At 41.6% G+C, this 17,426-nt stretch overlaps 1 protein-coding gene across 3 annotated transcripts in view; it reads right to left on the reverse strand.

The window, feature by feature from the left end:
• The window catches only part of LENG8 (leukocyte receptor cluster member 8), a 53,445-nt gene that overhangs the window by 3,499 nt on the left and 32,520 nt on the right, over positions 1-17,426 (reverse strand). For all 3 annotated transcript variants that reach the window (XM_077457554.1, XM_077457553.1, XM_077457552.1), the window contains 7 exons: positions 12,838-13,101; positions 10,962-11,099; positions 9,890-10,181; positions 7,068-7,169; positions 6,908-6,976; positions 3,927-4,056; positions 3,621-3,828 (listed from right to left, as the gene is read on the reverse strand). In XM_077457554.1, the coding sequence (XP_077313680.1) occupies positions 3,621-3,828; positions 3,927-4,056; positions 6,908-6,976; positions 7,068-7,169; positions 9,890-10,181; positions 10,962-11,099; positions 12,838-13,101 (1,203 nt within the window). The remainder of the gene's footprint in view (positions 1-3,620; positions 3,829-3,926; positions 4,057-6,907; positions 6,977-7,067; positions 7,170-9,889; positions 10,182-10,961; positions 11,100-12,837; positions 13,102-17,426) is intronic.

Genomic DNA, 17,426 nt, shown 5'->3' on the forward strand with positions numbered 1-17,426 from the left:
GAATTCGTACGCAACTTTGCGCCATAAAAAGGAGAAGGTATTCTAGTCTTAATGCTTTTTTGTTTTTTTATTTTAATGAGAGAAATATGGGAGGTGGCCATTCCCCTGCTGCTTTTTTTTTTTATAGAAAAGTCTGGCTGATCCGTTGACCTCTTGCTTTGATACTCACTGAAAGGATCCTGGATTTTCCAATCTGCACAATTCTGTCTACTTACTGATTTAGAAAGCATTAAAAAAAGGGAATCAGCATGCCAGCAAGGTAAAAAAAAAAAAAAAAAAAAAAAAAAAAAAAAAGGAAGTAGTCAGGAAAGCAGAGGATTGCCCCTTTAACGAAATAAACCACTGAAAAACAGGTATACCATTAGGCCCCTTTCACAAGGGCTATCCGATCAGGTCCGCCTGCAAGTTTTTCAGGCAGACCCGATTGGACGATCTATGCACCCCTACAGAGCGGCGCATGTCAGCGGTGACATGTCCACTGACACCCATTGCTATGCGGATTCTTTCCGCCAAATCCAGATGGATGGTGATCTTATTTTTCCATCAGTCTAGCAGATCGGATGAAAAAAACGGCGGGCGGTCTGTTTTCATCTGATTTCCCTACAGAGGAGAGTGGGACTCTCTAATGAGCGGAGACAGACCTGTCATCCACCTGCTCGGTGGGGATCAGCGGATTGATCCCCCTCTGAGCAAGCGGAGTCTGTCAAACAGAGGCGTCTCTATGAAAGGGGCCTTAGATAAAACAAGATGGGTAAGAAGTTGTGGGAAAACTATATAAAAGTAGTCCAATTCAGCATTATACAAACTAGTGGTACTCCAGGAAAAAAAAAAAATAATAATAATAATAATACAGCGATAATTTGACTAAATTAGGAGAATCATATCTTTATGCTCATGCAGATTTGTGCAGCCTGCCGAGAATCATGCAATTTACAGCCTTGGTTGCCTAGATTCAACAACTGATTTTTACAATATATTACAATAATTTGAGGGAGAACAGAATCCGCAAATTAATTCTCATCTTTGATTAAACTGGGATTGCCCCCTTTCACCTAACATAGAACTCTACACTGCTAAAAATCTCACAAGCCTGAAATAATTCATTGAATATAAAAATAGGCGAGTTGCAAAAGGATAATACAACTGTACAAGAGGAAAAGCGCTGGATGCTATATAGCACAGGATACTAGAGACCACTATAGAGCGTACAGTGTACAGAGTAACATCTATAGAGCATCTTCTCTAGCTATACTAGATTTGACGAGAATAAGGCTACTTTCACACTGAGGCGCTTTACAGTCGCTACAGCGCTAAAAATAGCGACTGCAAAGGGCCTCTCCTGTCACACACTGGAACGGTGTGCTGGCAGGACACTAAGAAGTTCTGTAAGTAGCATCTTTGGAAGCACTTTAAAGCCCCCCTGCTCATTGAAATCAATGGGCAGCGCCGCTGTAGGGGTGCTTTGCGGGCGCTTTTAACTTTTTTGAGCCGAAAAGCACAGCTAAAAATAGCCGATGCCCCCGCGCCTCCATATGAAAGTGTCCCAACCGATTACTATCAGAGGAGGGAAAACCCAATCCCTTTGTACAGAAGATCCCTGCAAAACAAAGCTCATACATAGCCTTGAGTGACCCAATATACGCACAGATTAACAATTAGATTCTAAAAGTGCAACAAGGATACATGTATATTATTTGGCACATCAATAATAAATGTGTTAAGTCAACCTATTTCATACTTACCTTCAACACTGCAAAGGTTTAATGCAAAAGCCTACATGTTTGCAAAGAACAGAGCAATCCTATGTCCTCCTGCAATCAGCCTCGAGTATAAAAACATTCTACACCACAGCTAAAGAGACCTTTTACAGAGTTGCAATTAAAAGATTTATATTACTGTTCCCCCGGCTGAAATTATTAAGGGGCTAGTACTCATTTCCCTTTCTAAGGGGACGCAATATCACTTCCCTCACAATTACTCATTTGTTTGGCCACACTGTCATTTACAGCTATAAAAAAAACGAACTGGGGGGCTAATGACAAATATAGAATGTTCCTATAACAACTCTGGTGCAGGCTTTTCTATAAATACTACTATGGTTTCAGGTTTATCTTTTAGATAAGTTAACCAAGCTTTGCGGTGGTCATTCAAAAAAAAAAAAAAAAAAAAAAAAAAAGTATAATAATAATATTATTAAAATCCAGCAGCTACAAATACTGCAGCTGCTGACTTAATAAATGGACACTTACCTGTCCAGGGTGCCCGCGATTTGGCAGCCAAAGCCGAAAAATCGCTTGTCTCTTGACTGCCTCCGCTGCCATCCTCTGAGGGAATCAGGAAGTGAAGCATTGTGGCCTCACTTCCCGGTTCCCTAATGTGCGAGTCATGCTCTGTCCTCACTGGTCCCCGCTGTGTTCTGGGACCTGTGTGTTTCCCAGAACACAGCGGGGGGTGATGCAAAGGGGCATTACTCTCGCAGGAGTCTATTCCCGGAAGTGGATGCAGATACCTGTATTATACAGGTATCTGCACCCCCCTATGCCCTGAAAGGTGCCAAATGTGACACCGGAGGGGGGGGGGGGGGATCTCTCCTATGTACCAGATAGTAGTGGAAGTTAAAAAAATAAATAAAAAAGTATCACCACACACGCTCTAAGCCCTTGTACACATGGTCGGACATTCCGACGGAAAACGTCTGATCGGACCATGTTGTCAGATAATCCAACCATGTGTGGGCTTCATCGGACTTTTTCCGTCCGAATGTCCAACCAACAAAGTTTGGGAGCTGGTTATAAAAAAAATTTCCGACAACACGATCCGATCGGACTTTGTCCAATCGTTTGTAGAGAATTCCGATCGGACAAAGTGACAGGCATGCTCAGATCAAATTCCTAGACCAAAGCTATTGGCTACTAGCCTGAACGTAGTCCCGTCACAACCAAATAACGTCATCACGTTCCGAATGATCGGATTTTCCGACAACTTTGTCCGACCGTGTGTATGCAACACCAGTTTCGGACAAAATCCGTCAAAAAATACGAAGGATTTTGTTGTGGGAATGTCCGACCGTGTACAAGGGCTTAGAGATCTTTTATTATGAACAAACAAGCAGTACTGATCGCTGATTCGTAAGGCTACATTCACATGGGTGATGCAGCCTAATGCCAATAGCAGCGGCAGGAATCTGCTGATCCCTGCAGCTATTTTTAGCTAGTTGTGAGTGGCTAGCTGCTACTGCTGAGTCTGTACACTGACAGGTCAGCTGTGGCCACAGCCTTCCATAGCTGTTTGAAAAGCCAGTGATTACCTGCAGTGAACGCTGTAGATAAATCATTGGGGCACTATGCTGGCTGTACCTCCCCATAGTACGCTCATAATCTGGGGATTTAAAAGGGGGGTGGAGCTATAGCCAGCATATAGCAGCGCTTTTAGGGGACAAAAGGGTCACCAATTAGAACAGGACCAAGCACTTGGTTCCATGCATCTCGTACTTGGTCCCCTGGGGAGTTCTATAAATATATAAAGAAAAAAAAAAAAAAAGGAGGGCTAGTTCTTTAAACAAAGGAAGGGAAAAAATCTGAAGTGAGATTTGATTAAGCAATATGCTAGCCAAAACATACGTTTTAATCATGGTCTTAATGGCTTCCTTCCTCTCCCTTTCTGCAAACTTGTCGATTAGATACCCAGACATACGCGGCGCTGCTCTATAAAGCTTGAAAAACCGGTGATAGTTTGACAAAGCCCAAGCACTCCTAAGAGACAAAGCATGGGCGACACAAGGGTCTTCTTTCATCTCTTTGGTCAGGTGCGCCATCTCTGTAGTTAAATCTGTAGATAGATGAAAAATGGAGATAAGACTGCAAACTGGCACAAAAAAAAAAAAGGGGTGTACCTTATGTTTTTTTTATACCTAGCCATTTACTTACCGCTAGAGTTTTTAGTGAAAATATAATACAATATGCGGTAGGCTGTAAACTCTCCAATGTTCCCAGCAAGATTTTCAGCATACAAAGACTTTAGTTGTGCTTGACACTGGTTGAATTCCTCATGATCTCCCTAAAAAAAAAAAAAAAAAAAAAAAAAAAAAAAAAAAAAATGATTCAAATGAAACAACGGTAAAAAAGTTTAAAAACACCCTACTTGTAAGTATTACATAGCTTATCTCCCTGAAAAGCAAAAAAAGCAAAATGCACATTAAAATCTTAAAGTGAATCTAATGTTGACGGTATAGGTATTTTTTTAAAGTAGGAATTTTGACGTACCTGCAATTTATTTTGGGGTACAGGACACAAATTGTTTGACCGTGGGTTACATGCCACTGCATTTAGGGGATTAAAAAAAAGTGTGTCCACCCCAAATGTACTCATAACCCCACCATCTCCATGAAGCTCCAGTTTTATTAGCAAACAAAGAGCACATACACGAGAAGGATGTGTCTCCATTTCAAGATATGCAATTTACAGGTATGGCAAATTCCTTTCATCCTCATCATAAAGGACAGTAATCAATTTGGCACATTCCCAAGCAATCAAAGGGAGCAAAACAATTCAGATAGAACAGCTACTGTCTCACAGGGTAAAAGAAAGTCACAGAATCAAAATTGGCAGAAATAGAAACACCTTGCTACTGGAGTGACAGCGAAAACTCAACCACCGAAGTGCCAACGATTCGGGACTCTTGAAACAATTCAGGAAGTGGCACCACTAAAAGTATAGTTCTGTATTGGTCCAAAAAGCTGATTGCATGCTCAGATAAGGGTCTGATACAGATTTTTTTTTTGGGGGGGGGGGGGGGTATGCCCGTTTTTTTTTTATTTGGTGCAGGGTTTCCCTTAATTTCCATACCAGACCTGAAGGGCCTGGTATGGATTTTGGGGGACCCCCACACTTAAATTTTTATTTAAGGATTCCCCTTAATAGTCATACCAGACCCAAAGGACCTGGTTATTTTTTTTGGGGGGAGGGGGGGGGGGGGTGACGACCCCCATGCCATTTTTTTCAATGAGTTATCTATATTGCCGAGACCCGACAACTCATTACAGCTGCGATCAGTTCTAGGATTACTTTTTTCCCCTTTAGAAATGTCATTTTGCTGTAGTACTGTTCTAAACACGGTAAAACAGTGTCACTTTACAGACATACTATAGACACCCCCCAGGCACAATATTAAAAGGAATATTTCATATTTATTGTTTCACTTTATGCATTAAAATCACTGCTCTCGAAAAAAAAAAACGCCCATTTTTAAAACTTTTTTTTGGCTGGATAGATGTCCCCTGGGACAGGACCTGGGTCACCACACACTTTATGACAATAACGTGCATATAAGCCTTTAAAATGAGCACTTTTGCATGTTCGTGTCCCATAGACCAACGGTGTTCGCCTGAATGTTCTGGTATGTGTTCATCTCATCCTTAAAGCGGGAGTCCGCCGTTTTTTTTTTAAAAAGCCAGCAGCTACAAATACTGCAGCTGCTGACTTTTAAAATAAGGACACTTACCCGCCCAGCGCGCCCGCGATGTCGGCACCCGAAGCCGATCTCTCGGTCGTCTCTCGGGTGCTGCCGCCGCTAACTTGGGTATGGGAATCAGGAAGTGGAGCCTTTCGGCTTCCTTTCCCGGTTCCCTACTGCGCATGCGCGAGTCGCGCTGCACAATAAGGATGGTCCCGCTGCCTCTGGGATCTGTGTGTTTCCCAGCAGGCAGCGGGGGACTTTTGGAAAGGGGCGTAGATCTACGCCCCTTTCCTCAGACAGCTATGCCGGAAGTGGGTGCAGATACCTGTACTGTACAGGTACCTGCACCCCCCTCCCCCCTGAAAGGTGCCAATTGTGGCGCCGGAGGGGGGGGGGGGGGGGAGGATTCCAATGTGCGGAAGGTCCACTTTAGGGTGGACCTCCGCTTTAATATTGACCTTGCAATACTGACCACTTGGCTTCATTACGCGACATATATTTGGACTTGACTTCAGCCTGGATTACGTGAATGCAGCGATCCTTTACATTCACAGTGGTCCCATTTGTGACAACACCCATTTCTCATCATACAGCTCCCGTTTTTCTAGGCTGCATTTAGGGGAATCTCTACGGGTTTGTTCTGAGTGGACCTTTGGTCACACCAGGTGTGGTGTCAGAACAACGCTTGGCCCGCCAATGCATGTTTTTAAGTTTCACGGCATGGTTTTATGAGACAAAAATTAGGAAAATTATACGTACTGTCAATTCAGAACACCTCTAAAGGAGTCTGTAACCATTCTTCTCAATATCAAAGTATGTCTATCATCAATGCCATTTTCACTTGATGTTTGGTATATATATATTGGAATAAAATTTGATATTTGTTTACTACCTCATTGACTATTATTGACCAGTGCCACCATAGTCGCACCCTTTGAGGGATTTATCAATTTCCATTTATTAGGGATAGCACTTCTATACTATAGCCATATTCGATATACCCAACACACCATAAGCAGTACCAGGCAAAAGGATATACAGAATAAGAAACGTTGACAGTTATGGGCTAGGCCACCCAATGGAGCTGTTGTCATAGCAGCCTGTTCAGTTTCTTTTACATATCCTCCTACTCTTGAAAATGAGCAGTTTAACCAACAGAATAAATCCTTATTCAAAAGCTTCATCTCCCAACTCTGAGAAAAAAAATTAAATAAAAATCTTCCTGCAAGTGCAAAATATATTTTTGTGGCATTTCCTTCATACCTAAACTGAACCAAATTGAAAGAGGCACATTACAGCACAATATACAGGGTTATTCAAAACAGCCATGTGATCCCAAACTACTACATGGAGAAAGGAATAAATGTTATAAATTAGCAGTAATACAACTTTCCCAGATAAGATATTTTACATACTAAAATATGTATATCAATTTGGGGTGGGGAGGACGAACCTTTTCCAGTGCTATCCGTGCATGGGTCTCATACACTTCTACAGTGAACTCTGTGCGAATACCTTGAACCTGCACGCCAAAAATAAATAAATAAAATTAAAAAATCCATTACAAACTGAACACACACGCAATGCTCTGAGCCATACTTAGTAAAACATACCGTTAAATCTTGACGAATTGATTTTAGTTGCTCACAAGCAAATGCATAATCTAGCTTGTCTTTAAAGTGTCCCTTCACCATTGTTATAGATTTTCTTAAAACCTGTGAAGTAAAACAATTCAAAAGAAACAAAAACAGTAAATGTAGTGTACATTATGTCTTTGGAATAAAAATATGCCCAAGCCTAAAAATGACACCTTTCCAATTTCAGATATGGGGAAACAGCAACACTTCTCTGAGGGCTCAATCAAGGGGCAAATGAGACCACTGGATTAACAGCCCCGCAGGATGGACAATGGGCCGAAGGGCACGTTTGTCTTTGTGGGCTATATGACTCTGTACAGGGAATGCTCACTTTTAGCTTAATGTTCTGGAAGTTAGGTTGTCTTAAGTTTTTTTTCTATCCTCCAAAACATCTGTTCCTTTCTAGGCAGGAGAGTGGAGCACACAAAGAGCAGCATACCCAAATAATGCCCATCTCTTTAGGAGAGATCCTTTCTCAAACACATAATCCTATAACTGTCATGTACGCAAGCATGTTAATGCATAGAGGTTTTTGGAGGTTCCATACATGCATGTTTTAGCTAAACTAATTGCCAACTGATGTAGAGACAGTTACTAATCCACGCCACCCTGTTAGCATAGGCCTTCCAAATGGAAGAATATCTGGATTTAAAGGTGTATATCACTCGACATAGAAGTTACTTTATTCTAGTCAGGTAGGATTTTCTAAAACAAGCTAAAAGGAATAAATCTCTTCCAACCACGCAACAGTGCTCTGTAAAAAAAAAAAAAAAAAAAAAAAAAACAGGACATCCTGTACATGCCTACTACTCCCCCACTCATGTGACTGGATAACATCTCCACCCCCAAACCCCCCCCCCCCCCCCCCCAGGTTTATAAACACCTTAGAGTCAACATTTCAGACATTCCCTGCAAAAGGATTTTCAGCTATGACAATTTCAAATCTTCCACATGTATAGGGATGCTGAGTTGCTGACGCTGCAGTTTTACGTAAAGTATATTTCCACTTTTAAAATAAAATTTGAGAAAACCCCACTATGTGTGTTCCCATTCACACAGGATACCTACATTTTTTTTTTAAATAGTTCTTGCCTGTCTAGGTGTTTGGAACAGGCCTCAAGCAAACTGAACTAAATATGGAAGGAAACAATCTGTGTCCACTGACAGCAGGACACACCAACTTACTCCTCAATAACAACCCAGAAGGCCAGCTTCTGGATCATTCACATGATTCGATTATAAAAGAATGCAACAATTCTCATTAAAGTGCCTATAAGCATTCATGACATGCTTTTGAAGTGCTGAAAACCAAAAGCATGTTAAACACCCACGAAAGTGTTTTTTCTAGAGGGAAGTGCTTAAAAAGGGGAGTAAAGTAGATAAAATGATCAGCTTTGAGGCATGGTTAGGTTTTGATATAAGACATTTTGGTGAATTCTCCACAGTGGATTTGTATACTTAGGGGGGTGTTGTGCTGGTATTGGGTGTATCCCATAGCTTTGCAGAGATTTCCCAAGAGCATTTCCATACACTATCATAAATTGCATACATAACCCCCAAAGTTCTTTGATTATACCCACAGGTAGGTTTGATGCCCTTCTTGATATTGTTAGACCCCAAAATAACGCAAGTCCCAATAGGACGGCCTGTGTCACCTGAAGGTGGTCTCCTTTTTACCTTGGAGGCAAGTCATGCCCAAGGATTTTATTGCTACCGGCAATGACAAATGCCTCTGCTCCTGCCTGGCACTGTCAAGTATTGCTGGCTGGCTTGATGTTTTTCCCCACACACAGAAGCAAATTGTGTTACCGCATAGCTGCTCTGTACAAAGTGGCTGGAGCTGCTCTGTTCTAGTTTTCTATGCTCTATTCTGGGATACAGAAACCTCCACTGCCTCTTCCTCAGAAGCCAGCTAACCCTTTTCAAATGCTTAAACAAAGCGCCGTAAATGCTATAGGTGTGGGTATGGAGCGCTACCAATAAAAATGAATGGCGGGTAAAAAGCGGCAATGACTCTTGAAAGATACGCTAATTAATGTTTAACATAATGCTACCACATCTGTGTGTACTGAGCTGTATGGTATCTATTGAAATATTCATGGCTTAAATGCAACTCAGGCCTGGTTTACACTTATGCATTTAGTGTATTTTCTGTTTTGTAGAAACACACTGCAGTCCATTTAACATGTGCATTTTATGGAGAGGGCCAGGGACTTTTCTGGTTTGATTCTACAGACTTCAATGGATCAATTGAAAAATGCACCTGTAATATGCAAGCTGTAACCTGCATAGGTGTGAACCAGTCATTAAACACAAAATATTGATGTGTGAATGAGCCCTTTTTTAGAACAGACAATATTTATGCAATTCAAAACTGATGAGATATGCCAACATATTATAGGCAGGGTTAATAGATGAAAACTTCAGTTTTGGAACTTCCAGAAATCAGTAAATTTTGTAGCTATTTTTGGAACACGCAACAAATATAAGATAGGTGTTATCCCAATTTGGCATCAAAAGTGGAAATACATTTTAAAGTGGAACCAAACCCCTTACATATTTTTCCATCAAGGACAGCACAATTTTAGCTTCTATTTAGATATGAATTTGCTCTAGTGCTGCCTATGTGAAAAGCTAGGACGCTACCCATTTCAGGGTTTGAACGTTCTGTTGAGAGTTGACATAAGCACACTGGCAACTTTACAGTAATTACCAGAGGCAGGTCTTGAAAGCTTACCCTTGCATACACTAGTACGCTAAATATAAGATGAAAACATTTCAGTATACAGTACACTTACTGCCACTGGTCTCACAGTTGACGGGTCTGGTGCGCACGTTAAACGCAGGTAAGGTTTAGTAATATCTTGGGAAGATCCCACTATTTTTAGCTCATTCCAATCCAGATTGTCAGAATCATTAGGATCCAGGTTATTGATCTGCAGCACAAGAGGCTCAAGACGCAGTTTCTTGGGACTGTGGCCATGCTGAAAACGTGCTGCTCGCTTTTCCTTCTTGAAATCCTTTTCTGGGTCTTCAAAGTCCATTTGAACATTCTTCTTGCGGTTTCGTTTGTTGAAATTTTGCTCATTTCTAAAAAAATAAAAAAATAATAATTTATATTTAAAAAAAGTGTTACTAAACCTACAACAGTAAAATCAGTCTGTATATGCAGCAGAGCATGCTTGTTATACTCACTGTGGAGCTTAAGGGGTTAATCCTCTGCATTATGTAAATAGGATTTTTATAACGGCTTACCTTTAAAATCCTTTTCTTTTGAAGTACATTACGGGACACAGAGCCATAGCAATTACTATGTGGGTTATAGTCCTTCAGGTGCTGGACACTGGCACACCAACAGGAAGTTGCCTCCCTATATAACCCCTCCCACTTCTGGGAGTATTTTTGGGGTCACAATACAAACAAATCTTCTCTTGTCCTATCCGAGCAAAGGCTGGGGAGTACTTGGAAGACTAGGGGTAGCAGCAGGGACTACTAGCAACATTACAGGCCATCACTGCATGTCCACAGCAGGGTCTGAGTATTGTTCCTGTGAGCACAGAAAATCTGTAGGAAGGCAGCATGTAATGGAGATGAAGATACCCCTATGTCTTGTGGTGTATGATAAAGAAATATGTATTTAACATTCTCGTAAGTGAAAGGTGCTACAATACTAGGGGTGAACTCACATGTATGAACTGAATGTGGGCTATGTAGGAAAATTCTCCTCGCCTCAGTTTGGACAAAAAGTAGTCACAACTTGAAAAAAGGCAGCTAGTGAAAAGTCAGGTTTCTCTGTCCCCATTTTTTTCTTCCAACCACGAACCAGGTACACCCATTAAATTGAAATAAAAAAAAGGTGAAGCTACATACCTTTTGCCCCTCTGATTTCTTCCACGGCCACGTTCCCCATGTCCTCCACGACCACGTCCTTTCTGTAGACTTCTACGACTAACTGTTCGGCTTTCACTTCCAGACAACGAGCTGCTGTCAGAGTCTGAATGAGACTCACTAGAGGGAGGAAAAATAAAAAATAAAAAAATAAGTTAAACATTTTTTGCCATCACTAAGAAATCCAACCACCATCCACCTCTGGCAAGCCACCTCTAGTGCCTTGCCTGGTTGCAATTTCAACAATAAATAAAATGCACGTCCGTGCGGCAGATCAAAAGCTTGGTGAATTTTAGTATTAAAATAGGCAGTAGTTCTTAGAACACCTTGAAGATTTTTTTTTCCTCCTAACAAGTGATCCTTGAAGGTTTTCTATGACTACTGACTTAATGTGCTGTCAAACTTACTTCTATACATCTATGGCTGCACTGCATGGACTTGCATTTTACTTCCTAAAATCAAAAATTACAGAAAATAGTTCATTAACCACAATACGTATATACATACGCATTGTGGTTTGTAAGTGGTTTACTGGTATCGTGGCTGGGTGGGATTATTGCCTTTTTCAGCTGGCTCTCTTGAAAGCATTCAGAGCAGCCTTGCGCTATGAACAAAAAATACAATATATATATAAAAAATAAAATAAAAAAAAATGTATGTATGTATAATAATATAAATATATATATACATATATATACACACACACACACACACACACACACACACACACACACACACACACACCTAAACATAGCTACATATTTTTGGTAAAAAAAAATAAAAATAAATCACAAGCAGCGTATAGTGATTTGTAGACGCTCTAACTTTTGCGCAAACCAACTTTGGGATATTTCTATTTACTAATGGAAGTGATCTGCGACTTAAAGCAGGACTGCGATATTGCAGAGGACATTGACACGTTTTGGAAACCAGTGACAGTGATCAGTGCTGCTTTGTTTGCAGTTCTCTCTGGCTGATGATTGGTAGGTGCCAGCTGACTAGTCAAGTGTGCGGTATCCGGCAATTGGCTACCACTGTATGTAAATCAGAGAACAGCCAGTGGCGTGCATTCATGCCCCTTAACCAGAAATGCAGTATCGTGTACACACACACACACGATCCTGCACAAAAGATTTTTTTGAGCTTTTGCTTATATAAAACAAAAAAAAAAAAAGTGTAAAGAAGAGATTTGGGGTCTTTATGACTTATGAAAAGAGGACCTGTCATTCTTATTTCTATTACACAGGGATGTTTACATTCCTTGTAATAGGAATTAAAAGGAACGGCAGAAGCAAAACATATACGCAACTTTCACACGCATATGTAAACAGTGTTTGCACCACTCATGTGAGGTATCGCCGTGATCGTCAAGAGCAATCATTCTAGTGCTCGACCTCCTCTAACGCTAAACAGGCAACCTTTAAATAAGTTTAACAATTTGCCTATGCAGATTTTTGAAAACCGTTTTTTTGCCATTCCACAAGCGTGCGCAATTTTAAAGCGCGACGTGTTGATTTACACGAAACATCTTACATATACAGGGGAAAAAAAAAAAAAAAAAAAAAAAAAAAAAAGGGGGGGGGGGGGGGTGAGTATATTTCACGTTTTGGTTTTCATTAAAAAAATGTTATTCTTCCCACCAAAAAATAAAATAAAAATTTGAGTTTGAAAAACAGATCTGCAAATGCTGTATGACATAAAAAAAAAAAAAAAAATTGAAAAACACGATTTTATTGCCTAGGATCTCTGCTAAAAATAATAATGTTTGGGGGTTATATGTAATTTTCTAGAAAAAGATACTGATTTAAACAAAGTGCCAGAAACGGCCTGGTCTTCAAGTGGTTAAGCAAATAAATACCTTCGGCAATGTCGTCTGTGCGGAGAGGAAGATCTTGATCTGGACCTAGAACCTGTGCTTGAAGAGGAACTGGATTCTTTCATGAAAACATTACGGTTACCAAACCGTGTAGGGAAGCTGCTACCACGCCCTCTTAGTGCACAGGTGCCACCGTTTCCGCCACCCCGTGAAGACTGGGTCACAGTGATGGTGCTGCCACGGGAAGACTGAAGAGTAGTTTGCTCCCAACGCTTCTTCTTTGGACTCTCTTTTATACTATCCTTCCTAAAAATAGTAAAGTACAGTTATAGCAGAGTATTACAGATGGCAAATGCACCTGAATCAAGCTACCATAAAAACAATATGTAGCAACTAGCACTGGATGTCAAATCCATACAAGACTTAACTGGGAGCTACCTCAATGTTTTCACTGTTAGACCACCATGTCCGCTATGGACTTCTTAGCTGTTTGTGAAGTTAGTTGAGCAATCTGTTAACAGGGGCTCCAAGCATGCTCTGGCACTATTCTCTGCAGAGTCTGCCTCTGACATTCATCAGCCTTTAAATAATTCTGGGCCTGCAGTCCGTTATCTATAATTTATTAACTTAGATTCCAATTTTATGTCAGGAGAGGCTGTATTTGGGTTAAAGCAGTCTACTGATGTTGCCTGTATACAAGAGGTTGTTTCAAACCTTACAGAGGCAGTGCACACCTTGCATTTGGAAACTCAGCCTGTGGTTCAAGGTCTTGGGTCTTTTACAGCTACAAAGACCTTTCCATTACACCCTTTTTTTGAGGCATTCCACTACGCAAACTGGAAACAGCCTAAAGAGTCCTGGGCCCTACCTGGGAATGGGTCAGAACATTTCTCCTTTGGGGAAGGCCCTCTTCCCAAAAGGTTAGCTGACCCCACTTAAGTTGTCTGCACAAATGGGCCCCCCCTCCCTATCTGCATACAAGGGGGGCAGGTTGTACATCCAGATGAGTCCTCAGGTAGTGCGCCTTCTTGGCATTTGGTTAACTATCGGTCACCAAATGGCGAGGCTGTTCGGCTAAAAACCACCTGCATATCAGTGGACCATTCTATAATGGTCAGGGAAACTTCCCCCCCCCCCTCCCCCCTTTAGGGGCTTGTTGGGTGTTGAAAGATTACCCTTCTAACATTGCCTCCTCTTGTGCTACTCTACAGACTCCCCCCCTCCAAAATCAGCATCTGAGAGTCAGGCTTGAAGCTTTTGCAAGTTGGTCCACATACTAGGGAATAGAGTCTCATCACTTTGGTGTTCTAAGACTTTCAGGTCTGGGAATTCTCTATGGCAGAGCGAGTAACCTCGTCCCTGTGCTGGAAAATGGTTTGTTTTAATTTGGGTTAACAAAGAAGATCCTGTTCCTTTAAAGCATGTTACACAGCAGTGCTTGTGCTGTGCAATTTGGCCCCAGCATCGCCTAAAAAAACCTGGCTGAAACTGCCTAGCTATGCCCTCCCCTCTAAACTGGCTGCTGAGCCTTGAAACCTTGGTCAGTTTACATGCCTCCGTCAGCCGCAACTCGCACTTGTATTGTCTTATATAATCCTCCTAGTTTCCTAATGACATGTGCTCCAGTCTGTTTTATGAAAAACATGAATTTACCTAATTTCAGAGCATCAACTGGCGCTCACGTGGCTCTCTCCTCCTGCCTGACGTCAGCGGATGAATCTCAGCCCTGCCTGCTGCAGCTGTCAGATGAGGAGAGGAGAGAGCAGGCCAGTCAAGCGAGTGCTGGAAGATGCTCTGATATCAGGTAAAGAATATATATATATATATATATATATATATATATATATATATATATATATATATATATATATATATATATATATATATATATATAAACACCCAGGAGCACATATTAGGAAACAAGGAGGATTATATGAAGTTGTTAAGAGTGGGTTAACCACTTTAAAGGATGTTATTCATATGCACACAGTATGCCTTAGATAAAGCATTACATTGGCTTTTTTCAAATCTGTAGTCTTCAATACAAAAAATAAAAAAAATAAAATAAAAACATTTTTGTGTATTTGGACGTACCCCCATCTCCTGCATGGCAGGAAGAAACCATCACTGTTGGGCCCCATTGCTCCCCTGGATTGTCAGCAGAGCGCTCATGCCAAAATCCTATTACAGGTAATGCACGCCTAGAAGCCTTCGTGGGTTCTGCGGATCTAGAGGTCAGCGTTTCTACTGTGGCTGAAAGCAGCTCATCAAGTAAGCCTCTCAAGATACCCGTTCATCTAGAGAATGGTTTTTAGCGGTTCACGTAAAAGCTCCATTGCTGTAAACACTTTTATGGTTAAAGGGGGGAAATCGGATGGCTTTCAACGTTTTGGATTTAGGAGGATCACGCAGGGTTTCCCTATCAGGACCTGGCGACACTGCCGGGCATTCAGTTCATTCCCAATGGGTCATTACATCACCTGGAATAGCATACTAGGTACAAAAACAAAAAAAAAACAAAAAAAAACACATAAGAGCAGCTGGTGGCCAGACCCCTCAACTGCTCTACACAGCTCAGTTAGTAGCCAGCAGTAAATATGAACCAGCACCAAGAAAAAAAAATAATAAGCATAATACTAGAGGGCAGGTGCGAACTTTCAATAAATGTAGAGAAAAGTATTTTAAATCAAGTACCAAAATCACATTTTCTTTTCATCGCAAACAGTGGCAGAGAAGCAGGTGGTGTGCTTTAGAGTTATTCAACCACATATCAACAGAGCCACACCAGAGAAGAATTCAAACTGCTGCCTGCAAAACCTTATGGACAAAACTAATATCCGCAGAGCTGCAACATCAACTTTGTAGAATTTGGCAAGCATGTGAACAGCCAACCATATAGCCACCTTGCAGATCTGAGAAATTAAGGAACGGTGATGAAAAGCCCAGGACGCACTTAATCCCCCCGGTAGAATGAGCAATAATGAGAAATAGGGATTCCCAAACTAAGATGGCAAAAGCCTGAACTACCTGGAAATGGTAGATGACAAAGCAGCCTGCCCCTTTCTAGGACCATCCATGATTATGAAGAGGAAAGTCTTCCTAACAGGGGCAGTAGAACTTAAAAAAACAAAAAAAAAAAATCAAAAACAAACACACACCCTAATGTCCCACACCACATCCAAATAATGAAGCGCCACCACTTCCTTTGGATGGAAGGGATTGGGACACAGAAAGAAAAAACATCCTCATTCAAGTGAAACGCCGACACATTCTGCAGCAAAAAGGTACAACAAAGATTGACGTACCACACCCTCTCTTTTTAGCACAAAAAAAATGTTGCTAATAGGAGAAAGCAGCCAGCATGACCACCCTGCAGCAAAATAATGGACACCTTCTGCAAGAGTACGAGTAGTGGAATTTCCTAAAATGTTTCAGCTTTTGCAGGGCAGAAAGAACCAAAAATTTAGATCCCCTAGTGTCAGTGGAGGTCTTGTAGGTGGAACCCTGGATGAAGGTACAAACCAAGGAATGTGAAGCCAAAGGGCTTTGGAAGAGTATAGCCTAAAAGGGGAAACTTGATTTTTCATAGCTCAGGGCCATCTATCAGTCCACACCCCATTGACGGAAAGTGTGGACTGATGAATCGCCAAAATACAGGCAACGGGAAACCTGTGAGGATGTAAAACCAGGTGAAATGAGGCACAATAAATTAAAAACAGATGGTGGACTTTAAAGCTCAATGGAAAGCATTAGCAGAATAGCCGTAGAGGAAAGGACCTTGTTAAAGTACCTGGATTTCAGGAGTCATACCATTATAGGCAGCGATCAACCAGCTAGCCTGGCTGGCCCCCATCATGATAATCCTCCAAAATGAGAGGGAGTGAAACCACAAGAACAGGGACGTTCCTTGACAAGAGAGATGGAAAGTTCTGTCTACATACCATGCTTTGTAGAAAGCAACCATGAGGCCAAGAACTCTCATGCAACAGGGAATGAGGCAGTCTTGAGGTTTGAAAACAAACCTCAAGAAAAGCCGTCAAAAGTAAAAAGGGGCTCCAACGATACTTTGGCCCAAGGTCAGAGCCAAAGTCTACTAAGACTGGGGGAGTTTGGCATACAATGCAAAGAGAATCAGTAAGGAAAAGGGTCCCAGACATCCCAAAACTAGCACAAGTGGGACTTGTCACTCTTGAATTTGGATGTCATCTGAGCCCCTTCATGTCTTAGCCATAACTACAAAGATATGACTGGTTGGCGCGTAGACAGGAACCGCAATCTCGACAGGCAGGCAGGTTTGAGAGAATAGACCAGAGAAGCAGTAGGGAGCAAAGTGCTCAGACACCACATACCAGACACATTGATCCGATATGCCTCGAATCCATGCATAAGTGTGAGAGATGTTGGGGGGGGCCCACAAAGAAAGGGACTGAAACCCCCCCCTGGACGCCGACCAGTGTACAGGCACCTCCCAGAGAGGGGAAAAAAATATCACTAGGGGGAAACTTGCTGCTTTGGGAGGGCCTTTAGGAACTCAAACTACTGGGATTTGGACCACCGCTGTCTCAGTCCCGTATAGCACTATGCAGCTAACTGCATCATGTTGTACTGCTGTTCCAAGGGAGAGTGCTACA

The sequence above is a fragment of the Lithobates pipiens genome, unplaced genomic scaffold (assembly GCF_037356315.1).
Source record: "Lithobates pipiens isolate NorthernLeopardFrog02 unplaced genomic scaffold, aLitPip1_a1.2 Scaffold_27, whole genome shotgun sequence".
Taxonomy (NCBI): Eukaryota; Metazoa; Chordata; class Amphibia; order Anura; family Ranidae; genus Lithobates; species Lithobates pipiens.